Source organism: Myotis brandtii, unplaced genomic scaffold (genome assembly GCF_000412655.1).
Source record: "Myotis brandtii unplaced genomic scaffold, ASM41265v1 scaffold129, whole genome shotgun sequence".
Taxonomy (NCBI): Eukaryota; Metazoa; Chordata; class Mammalia; order Chiroptera; family Vespertilionidae; genus Myotis; species Myotis brandtii.
The window spans coordinates 1,477,865-1,489,441 of NW_005354551.1; the positions used below are offsets into that span (position 1 = coordinate 1,477,865).

General features: G+C 38.1%; 1 protein-coding gene across 4 annotated transcripts in view; it reads left to right on the forward strand.

The window, feature by feature from the left end:
- The window catches only part of HP1BP3 (heterochromatin protein 1, binding protein 3), a 35,562-nt gene extending 24,598 nt beyond the window's left edge, over positions 1–10,964 (forward strand). For all 4 annotated transcript variants that reach the window (XM_014534342.1, XM_014534343.1, XM_005859695.2 and 1 more), the window contains exons 9-12: positions 4,510–4,669; positions 7,175–7,286; positions 8,433–8,558; positions 9,211–10,964. In XM_014534342.1, the coding sequence (XP_014389828.1) occupies positions 4,510–4,669; positions 7,175–7,286; positions 8,433–8,558; positions 9,211–9,505 (693 nt within the window). In that variant the 3' untranslated portion in view covers positions 9,506–10,964. The remainder of the gene's footprint in view (positions 1–4,509; positions 4,670–7,174; positions 7,287–8,432; positions 8,559–9,210) is intronic.
- Positions 10,965–11,577: the final 613 nt, after the last annotated feature.

The following is an 11,577-nucleotide window of genomic DNA, read 5'->3' on the forward strand; positions in this document are numbered from 1 at the left end:
GGGAACGTTGGAGTCCGCCGTCACTGGAGCAAGCAAGCCTCCCTGTTCGCTTCAGTGCATGGCTGCCGGCCGCCATCTTGGCTGACAGTTAATTTGCATAAGGATATGCTGATTAGCCAATGGGAAGGGTAGCGGTCGTACGCTAATTACCATGTTTCTCCTTTATTAGATTAGATACACTTTTTTTAGTTCATGTTGCAGCATGAAGAAGTACTTATATTCCTTTTTCTTTTAATATATTTTTTATTGATTTCAGAGAGGGAGAGAGAAATAGAAACATCAATGATGAGAGAGAATCATTGGTCAGCTGCCTCCTGCACGTCCTACGCTGGGGATCGAGCCCGCCACCCAGGCATGTGCCCTTGACCAGAATCGAACCCAGGACCCTTTGATCCGCAGGCCCACACACTATCCACTGAGCCAAACCGGGTAGGGCACGTTCAAATCTTTGTGTGGGTGTGTTTTTATTTCACTTGGGTATATAACTAAGAGTGTGGACTTGGTGAACTATATAGTAAATTTATGTTTTAAGAAACTGCCAGAATGGTTGCATCATTTTATAAGGGTGTATAAGGGTTGTCCCTATCTTTGTCTCATTTATTATAGCCATACTAGTGGTTGCCACGGGGCATCTCATTGTGGTTTGGGCTGGCATTTTCCTGATAAGTACTAATGTTGACCATCTTTTCATGTGCTTAATGGACTTTTGTTTATCTTCTTTGGTAAAATGTCTATTCAGATCCTATGCCTGTTTTTAAAATTGGGTTATTTGTCTTACTGAATTAGGAGAGTTATATAACTAGATACAAGTTCCTCAACAGATACCTGATTTGCAAATATTTTCTCCTAGTCTGCGGCCTCTGCTTTCACTTTACTTAATATGTCTTTTGAAGGGTAAAAGTGTTGAATTTTGATAAAGTTAATTTTATCATTTTTTTAGGTTGCTTGTGCTATTGTATCTAATAAATCATTGCCTAGCTTAAGGTCACAAAAATATACTCCTATGTTTTTTATTAAGAGTTTCATAGTTTTAGTGCTTACATTTAGGTCTGTGATCAATTAAATTAAGTTTTGTTAATGGTGTGAGGTAAGGCTATAAATCATGTTTTTTTTGCATGTGGATATCCAAATGTCCCAGTGCCATTTATTGAAAAACTGTCCTTTCCTCATTGAATTGCTTCAGCACCTTTACCAAAAATCAGTTGACACCCTGCTGATACTGCTCAGTAATTGAGTGTCAACCCATGAACCAGGAGGTCAGGGTTCAATTCCTAGTCAGGGCACATGCCCAAGTTGAGGGCTCGATCCCCCAGAAGGAGTTATGCAGGAGGCAGTGGATCAGTGATTCTCTCTTATTGATGTTTCTATCTCTCTCTCCCTCTCCCTTCCTTTCTGAAATCAATAAAAAATATTTTTTTAAACCAGTTGTAAGGGTTTATTTCTGAATGCTCACTTCTGTTCCATTATTCTATATTTGAGTCCTTATGCCAGAATCACATTGTCTTGGTGACTACAGTTTTGTAGTTAATGTGAAGTTAGAAAATGTAAATTCTCTTTCTCTTTTTCAAAAATATTTTGACTAATCTGTGTCCTGTGCATTGCCTTACGAATTTTAGGATCCACTTCTCAATTTTTACAAAAAGCCAGTTGGGATTTTGGTAGAGGTTGCAGTGAACCTATAGATCAATTTGGGGAGAATCACTATCTTTACAACGTTGTTTTCCAATCCACAATACTGTCTCTTCGTTTATTTAGATTTTTAACTTCTCTCAGCAATATGTTGTAGTTTTCATATGTCTTATATTTCTTCTGTAAAGTTTTTTCCTAAATATTTTCATACTGTTGTGAATGGAATTTTCTTCACTTCATTTTCAAATTATTCATTGGTAGCCTGTAGAAATACAGTTGATTATCTAGTGATCTTGTATCTTGCAACCTTGCTGAAATCCTCATTTACTAGTTCTAATAGTTTTTCTATCGATTCTTTAGGACTCTTTGTGGTTTCCCTAGGATTTTCCTACATATGCAGGATTTTGTCATCTGCAAATAAAGACCATTTTAGTTCTTCCTTTTCAATCTGAATTGTTACTATCTTTCTTTCCTGATTACACTGGATAGAAACTCTAGTACGGTGATGAGAGCAGACATCCTCATGTATTCAGTCTTGCCATTAAGTTAGCTACAGGTTTTTCATATATGCCTATTATCAGGTTGAGAAAGTTCCCTTCTGGTACTAGTTTATTGGAATTTTTATTATGAGTGGTTAATTGCATTTGTCAAATATTTTTACTATGTTTCTTGAGATGATCATGTGGTTTTTGTTCTTATTCTGTTAATATGCAATTCTTACTACATGAATTGATTTTGTGGTCATTCCTTAAAGGTTAGTTGTTATGTGGAATCTGAAACCATATCAGTCAACTTCTTATACTTTGTTACCTTAAAATCTTTTGGTCTGTCTTGAACTTTGGATCTTTTAAACATGCATAATTTTATAACATGGTTATTTGGAAAATAGTGGTTGACTGAATTATGCAGATTTTTAAAATGCTGACTCATTTCATCTATAACAAAAATCCTATTCGTTAATATTACCCACTGATCTCATCAGAACAGTATTAAGTACTAGAAAGTTACCAAGCTCAAAGTGGTAGATACAAGGTTTCTCAATTTAAATATTCTTTTAAAAAGTTTAATTTTATCATTGACAACAAATACTGTTAGTTATCATTGACAACTCCCTTAGTTTATTTTTAAGAAAATGTCTACCCAGGTACCTGAGTCTAAATAACCATAGTTTGCCCTGACTGGTTTGGCTTAGTGGATAGAGTGTCGGCCTGTGGACTGAAGGGTCCCAGGCTCAATTCCAGTCAAAGGCATGTACCTCCGTTGCGGGCACATCCCCAATAGGGGGTGTGCAGGAAGCAGCTGATTGATGTTTCTCTCTCATCGATGTTTCTAGGTCTCTATCCCTCTCCCTTCCTCTCTGTAAAAAAAAAAAAAAAAAATCAATAAAATATATTTTTAAAAAATAAATAAATAAATAACCATAGTTTATCTGTTTCTTATAGTAAAAAAGTTATTCCATGAAAAATGTAGCTAGTTCAGCTCAGATCTCAAATAATCACTGGTGTTTTTCCTTGAGACCACCATCATATATACATTGCTGACATGCATTCTTCCCCATTTCATCCAATAAAATATCAAAGACATGCATTGGGATTGAGATTTAATAAAAAAAATTGTACTACTTCATCAAGGATATTCCTAAGTGAAACTGGCTTTTTTTTTTTTTTAAACCACAACTGTGTAGCCCTAAAGAATAAAATAATTGCCCTGGCTGGTGTGGCTCAGTTGGTTGGGTGTTGTCCCTTGCATGGAAGGGTTGCTGGAATTGTGGGCTTGATCCCCCGTAGGGGGCATGCAGGAGGCAGCCGACAGATGTTACACTCTCACATGGATGTTTCTCTCTTCCTCTCCCTCTCTCTCTCAAAATCAATAAAAATATACTTTTTAAATAGAATAACTACTTTGTAATTTGTGTGCCTCTGCCTTGATTTGTGGTAAGGTAGCAACAGTTTTATCCATCAATTTTTTTAAGCACCTGCAAATATCACCACAGTGAAAAAGGCAGATCACATCTTAGTATTATTATGAAAATAGTTTTGACCTGCATATCCCTTTAAAGGGTCCCAGGAACCCCATGGGGTATATGGACCAGTCTTTGAGAATCACTATTGTGTACCATGCCCAAGTTTGTCCTTTTATGCTAAATTTTTGCTTATTGGTAACTCACTTTTTTTTTAAATATATATTTTATTGATTTTTTACAGAGAGGAAGGGAGAGGGATAGAGAGTTAGAAACATCGATGAGAGAGAAACATCGATTAGCTGCCTCCTGCACACCCCCCACTGGGGATGTGCCCGCAACCTAGGTACATGCCCTTGACTGGAATCAAACCCAGGACCCTTCAGTCCACAGGCCAACATTCTATCCACTGAACCAAACCCGTTAGGGCAGTAACTCTCTTTTGTTCCCCCACTTTTTGTCCTTGAATTATCCTATGTAATTTTCTATTGTATGATTAAGCTTTTGTTTTGCTATTTTCCTATAGGGTTAAAAAGGCTATTATTTTTATAACTACTCCATTTTTCAGATTTAGAAAAAGGAAGTATTCTCAAAATCATCCTAAGTTATTGGGAGCCTAGCAAGTTAACCTGCTTATTGGGCTAGAGCTGTCCCTCTCTTTGGGTTAGAGTAGCCATTGCTATTTTAGGTTGGGTGGAGGGGTAGATGGAAAGTGAAAATATTCATAGGAGGGTTGGGACTCCTCGGTTAGATGGAATACCTGATAAGTGGGAAGAGAAAGTCCCTAACATGACAATTTATTGTAAAACATATCTGTGCTAATGCAGGAACTCCGACCCACCTGGTGCAGAGGAGTCTTGTCTTGACCTGCTTTGGGAGAGTGTTGTCTTGATGCTTTTCTCTTCCTCCTTGGAAAACAGCTGAAGAAATCAGGGGAGAAACCCCTGCTTGGTGGGAGCCTGATGGAATATGCAATCTTGTCTGCCATTGCTGCCATGAATGAGCCGAAGACCTGCTCCACCACTGCTCTGAAGAAGTATGTCCTAGAGAACCACCCAGGGACCAATTCTAACTACCAAAGTAAGACTCAGAATTGTATGCATTTTGCCAGGATTAGGGCATTTATGAAAAATCCCTAGAGATCATGCCACTAATGACAAAACATTAACTACCAACTGAAAACAAGAGGGAACAACAACTTTACAAATTTAATTTATTGACCAAAAGAAAAACAGACATAATCAAGGCATATCCTTAATTTACAATGTCTGTTAAAGATCAGAATTTGATTGTGCTTTGCTATAAAGATTTTAAAAATATATATATTTATTGATCTCAGAGAGGAAAGAGAGATAGAAACATCAATGATGAGAGAGAATCACTGGTTGGTTGCCTCCTGCATATCCCCTACTGGGGATCCAGCTGCCACCCAGGCATGTGCCCTTGACCGGAATTGAACCCATGACCCTTTAGTCCGCAGGCCAATGCTCTAGCCCCTGAGTCAAACCAGTTAGGGCTTTTTCTGATATTTTTATTGTAATTTAGATAAATCTCTAGGATCAAAACATCTCTCAAGTGTACTGTCGTCTTGCTTATTTTTGAATGTTTACCAAAACATCTAATTTTACCTTGAAACCAAACCAGTATTTTAAAATACGTTATTTCTTTTAATCCTCACCTGAAGATATGTTTAGAGAGAAGAGAGAGAGAGAGAGAAAGAGAAAACATCGATGTGAGAGAAACATTGATCAGTTGCCTCCTGTACTCAACCTGACGGGAGATTGAACCCACAACCTAGGTGTGTTCTCTGACTGGGAATCAAACCTACAACCTTTTGGTGTATGGGACAATGCTCCAACCAACTGAGCCTCCCAGCCAGGGCTACTTAGATTATTTTTTATTGACATAAACTCTGTAGCAGAAAGTACTTTTTTGGTAAAGTATATTTACCAAATATATGTCAGGTGGTGATTTGAGACAGGAATCCTTGCTTTAGCAGCATTACCACATATAGATATAGTGCATTTTCTCAGAACTAATAGAATAGGCCACTGGTATAGGGTGAAGAATGTGGAAGTTAAGTAACAGAAAATGCGCGCTAGAATATATTGTTCTAAATAAAAAAGTAATTTTGAAGTCTTAATAATGGCTTTTAACATATGTGCAATATCTGTATTTTAACATTATGAAGGAATGCTTTCTGGTGGTTTTCTTGTGTACTTTGAAAACTGGTTTTTAAAATAAACTTTCCTTACTTAAGATATATACTGTATTTAATTGTGCAGTTGACCCTTACAGACTATTTCACGATTTTCTCTTGGCACAGTGGTAGAAGATGAAATTGGTTATTAACCTTTTCAGTTTCACTGATATTGCTGTCTTTTAGACACTGAATCACTATATCACTATATTTTTTATGTCTTTGTATGAAAGGTAGCATTAGTGAGGCCTTTAGGAGCCATGGTATTGTGCTAGTACTCTTTGCTGATTGAGGAGAAATTGGTTTTGTTTGTCTTTATGGGTAGTCTCCTAGATGATTATTCTTACAGGTACTCAATAAATGTTTGAATGAATGGAAATCCTATATAATAAAACCCTAATATGCAAATCGACTGAATGGTGGAAGGACCAGTCACTATGACACAAGGTGGAGGGGGAGGGGCGGCCAGTCGCCCCACCCACCAGTTGCCCCACAGATGGCCCTGGTCGCTGGCCAGGCCTAGGGACCCTACCCTATATATTGAGAACAGTCTCTTAGATTTAAAATTAAAACCTGGCAAGGCTACTATAACACTGAAAAAACAGGGTGATGCATTGATGACATGCATGGATTCTGGCTTGCACATTTTATGGTCAGCCCTGATTCTGACACTTATAACTGTGTGACAAAGCCAATTATTTAACTTCTCTCTGCTTCAGTTTTTCCACCCATAAGATGGGGAAAATGGTACTACTGCCTCAGAAGGATCATGTTATGTACTACTTTTTATAATCAGGGCAAAAAATTGTAGCTGCCCATACAATAGCAAGATGCCTTTCACCTGTATGAAAAGTATGGTCACTGGTGCATGCAGCATCCCAGATTGCGAGAGGGATGTCTGACTACCGGTTTAGGCCCAACATCCCCTGAGGGGTCCTGGATGGCAAGAGGACGCAGGCCGGTCTGAGGGGGGACACCCCCCCCCCCCCACACACACACACACACACACACAAATTTTGTGCACCAGACCTTTAGTAGTCTTATGTCAGCTATTAACCATATACTAGGGTGTAAACCTATTTTTGCACACCTCTTTACAGAACTTGGGCAAGTCACTAACTACTCTAGACTTCTGTCTATCTGTGAAATGAGGAATTTGACTAGGTGGTCTCTAAAATCTTCTTCATTATAATTTAAGTCTTGCCACATTTATGGGCCTTAATGTTCAGTGAATTAGTTAATCCTTTGACCACAAAGGATTCACTTAAAATATGTCAATTACTGTATATGACAGGACATTAAATTGATGTATAACTGATTGTGGTAGAGAGAATTTCCACGTTGGTATAACTAAACCACTTTCTTCATTTTTGAATTTTTTTCAGTGCATTTGCTGAAGAAAACCCTGCAGAAATGCGAAAAGAATGGGTGGATGGAACAGATCTCTGGTAAAGGATTCAGTGGCACCTTCCAACTCTGTTTTCCCTATTATCCCAGGTAAACAAACATCTAGCCCATAATATGAAGTATTGGTCATTGTAAATTTAAAATCTGATTGTAGTTTACAGACTTGCTTAACTTATTTGACCCTTAGTACTATTACACTGAACTGAATATATTTGAAAATAAAGACTACTTAAGGCAATATTGTTTTAGAGAAAAAGTTTTACATGTAAGAACAGAGGAATTTTGGCTATCCTGCTAGAACTTATTGTTAACCCACATGTTCCTGAAATCAAGTACTGAATTCTTCATGATCCATGGCAGTAATTTTGATGTTTATTCCTTCTTTAATAAGCAATTGATAATGACAGGAAGACTATTAGAGGGTTATACATATGTTTTAATTGTCTTGCATCAATCAAGTAGGGGAAACATTGGCTGCTTCCAAGAATCCTAATCTGCCTTCTTCATACTGTGGAGACAGGGACATTTACTTGGAAACCTGTGTTATCTCTTCATTGAGCCAAAAAAATGTATTGAACACCATTGGGCCAAGCATTGTTCTATGACGCCATGCTATATAGCCTTCTTATACTTACATTTCTAGTAAGATTTCATGACATGTACCACAAAAGCCTTATTTTAGCAGGAATATAAAGTGTAGCTTTCTTATTCTTTGTGTGCAAGCATAAGTGTTACTGGGTGAATGCATATTAAAGTCATATACATAAAATGTGATGAATCAATTTATTGCCCTGGCCATTATGGCACAGTTGGTTGAGCATTGGCCTGTGTACCAAAAGGTCACTGGTTGGATTCCCAGTCAGGGCACATACCCCGATTGTGAGTTCAAGCCCCAGTCGGGATACATACTGGAGGCAGTGATCAATGTTTCTCTTTTACATCATTGTTTCTCTCCCCGCTTCCTCTCTCAAATCAATAAAAATGTAGTTTTCTTTTTTTGTTTGTGTGTTTTTCTTAAAGGATCAATTTTATTAAATGTAAGGAGGAAGGGCATGAGGTATGGTCTGGGACTTTAATAGATTTGTCATAACTTTGTGTGTTCAAAATAGGTTCAATTGTAACCTGATACTTGTAACCTAACTTCATATCTTTGGGGAAGCTTGGAGGAAATGGGGGAATATCAGGAGTATTTAGAGAATATGCATCTAGTTTCACGTTCTTTTTTTTTCCCCATAGCCCAGGAGTTCTATTTCCAAAGAAAGAGTCAGATGAGTCTCAAGATGAGGATGAGGATGAGGATGAAGATGAAGATGACTCATCAGAAGAAGAATCTGAGGATGAAGAACCTCCTCCACCTAAGAGGTATGGATATGTGAAAACCCTCTAACTCAGAAGCCTTCTCACATTCTCTGTGTAACATTTGAACTGGTATTCTTGAAAATTCGGGGGCTCTGACCTTAAGAAATCAAGCCTGTGAATGTGTAATTTACTCTTTGGTCAAGCTTGTAAATATATCCATAGTTTGGTTATTCAAAGAAAACAAATTTCTTAGGAAAAACATGATGAAATTATGTGTAGACTTCCATGAATTGGTTGAATTTTATACAATTTGGATAAGGCCTTTAGTTATGAAAACATAATAAATTATATTTCTATTCTTTTTTTGTTTTAAGTCCTCACTTGAGGATACATTTATTGATTTTAGAGAGAGAGGATGAGTGAGAGAAAGAAACATCAATGTGAGAGAGAAACATGGACAGTTTGCCTCCCTTATGAGCCCTGATGGGATTGAACTGCCAACCTGCGTATGTGTCCTGACTGTAAATCGAACCTGCCACCTTTTGGTGTACTGGAGGACACTCCAACCAATAGAGCCACCTGGCCCAGGCTACATTTCTATTTGTAGCATAAGTGACTTCTACGTAGTCATTTCTTTTTTCGTAAAGTATCTGGTCATCCTGGCAAAGTGGATCTCTCAGGTGCTAAGTGACTGCCTTTGCTCTTTGTTTCACAGGTTGCATAAGAAAACCCCAGCCAAGTCATCAAGAAAGGCTGCACCCATGAAGCAGAGAGGGTCTAAGCCTGTGCCTAAAGTCCCTGCTGCCCAGCGAGGGAAAGCCAGGCCCCTGCCCAAGAAAGCCTCTCCTAAGGCCAAAACTCCTGCCAAGAAAGCCAGACCCTCACCCTCAGTCATCAAGAAACCCAGTGGTGGCTCTACAAAGAAGCCTGCGGCCAGTGTGCGGAAGGAAGTGAAATTGCCTGGCAAGGGCAAATCCACCATGAAGAAATCTTTCAAAGCAAAAAAGTAAATTTTATAGGAAAAAAGGGTATTGTGATGAAATTTAAAATCTTATTTTCTAAGGTCAGTGTGCATTTATTTTAGTTTTGATGCTTTTAAAATTACATTTGATCCCTCCGCTCTGAACTTGTGAGGAGGGAATATAAATAAACCGGTTTAGGTATTTGTTCGCTTTAGGCGCTGTCCTGGGTGCCTGCCCCTTCCTTTAGTCCTTTTAATTTCTGCGATAATTCTGGACTTTCCTGAACTGTATAATCTATACTTGTTCTTTTTTCCCTGTACACCCAACCTTTTTTTTAATGGTCAGTCTTGGCTTTTCTTATCCCTCCTAATTCTATCTAAACAGTTGCAGTGATTTTTGTATTTGTAGAAGGCATCGAGAAGAGAATGCTGGTCAGGTCCTGGAAGTAGAGGGAGGCAGAACAGCACTGACTGAATTGTAAAGCCCTGCCTGGAGACTCCAGTTACAGCTATAATAGTTAATCTTATTTATACAACCACTCCACTAGCCCTTTCTCTCTAACTATAAACACAGAGATGTCTTAGCTTTGGGAATAAGCCAAAAACATGATCTCATAGATTCTGAAGATGCAGGACTCCTCTGGGCCACTGAACACTTTGATGATTTCCAGGTATCTTTCACTGGCCCAGGGTATTGCATTCCCTTAACAGCAAGCACAAGTTGCCTCCACCACTTGGTTTTGGATTGAAGGGGAATATAAGAATATATTTAATTTGTGATTTTTGGTGTCACCTGTGTTAAAAAAAAATCAAAACAATCAGATGTTTAAATATATTTTTTAATATTTGGAGCATGAATTCTCACTTCTTATTTGCCTTTTTTATAAGGAAATGTTGGAGAGTTACATTGTTGCTAATGTAGAAATGCTAAGTGGAAAAACACAATTTGCGAAAATAAACTAGATTCCAGATTCATGTATGGGTTCTTTTCCCCTTTTTTCCACAGCACTTTCGATATCAAGCAAGTGGCTTCCTTTTTGAGATGTTGTGTTTTGTTGGTTTTTTTTAAAGAAATTAAATGAAGCCAAACTACCTAACCTCTTATTTGTATTTGTTTTAGTATTGTGAAGTTGTGTTAAATAGTACTGGCTTTCTACTTGAAAAACATTGATTCGGTTATCATTTATCTTCCCTGTGGCACTTGACATTTTATTGTCTTAAACTTTTCTGTGTACATCTTCTGGCCCCTGAGTGCTGCCAGAAGCAAAGATGTTTGTTTTATCCATTCCACTGGCATTGTCTCCTGGGATCCCTTCTGCAGCCTGAGGTGTGGCTGGGAAATGGACTTGAGAAGGTTGGCTTGAATTAGATTCATAATTATGTGTGATCCCATCATGAGTTCATTGGAATTTGTGTTGCATGTAAGGCAATCTTTCCTGTTGTAAATCTTCCTTTTTTAATGTACATATATTTTGAAAAATATGAATAAACATGAAATTTTAAAAGCTGCTGAATTGTAGCTTATATTTAAAGGTTTCTAGTATAATCTCAGAAATAGCTAAGTATTATCCTTACTTTGAATCTTTTCTACTCTTTGTAATAGCTGCCATCGATTTCCTTTTCTTTTTCTTTTTTTTTTTGAGAGAGGGGAAGAGAGAGAAACATTGATGTGAGAGTGAAACATCTATTGGCTGCCTCCTGCACATCCCCTACAGGGAATCAAGCCCACAACCCAGGCATGTGCCCTGACTGGGAATAGAACCAGCAACCTTTTGGTGCCTGAATGATGCCCAACCAACTGAGCCATACCAGCCAGGTTTCCTTTTTATTTTATTTTTTTTTTAATATATTTTATTGATTTTTTACAGAGAGGAAGGGAGAGGGATAGAGAGTTAGAAACATCGATGAGAGAAACATTGATCAGCTGCCTCCTGCACACCCCCTACTGGGGATGTGCCCACAACCAAGGTACATGCCCTTGACCGGAATCGAACCTGGGACCTTTCAGTCCGCAGGCTGACGCTCTATCCACTGAGCCAAACCGGTTACGGCTGTTTCCTTTTTAAATACAAGCTCTAGTTGATGTGCTTTTTAATTCTTATATGGATAGTAAATGATTTT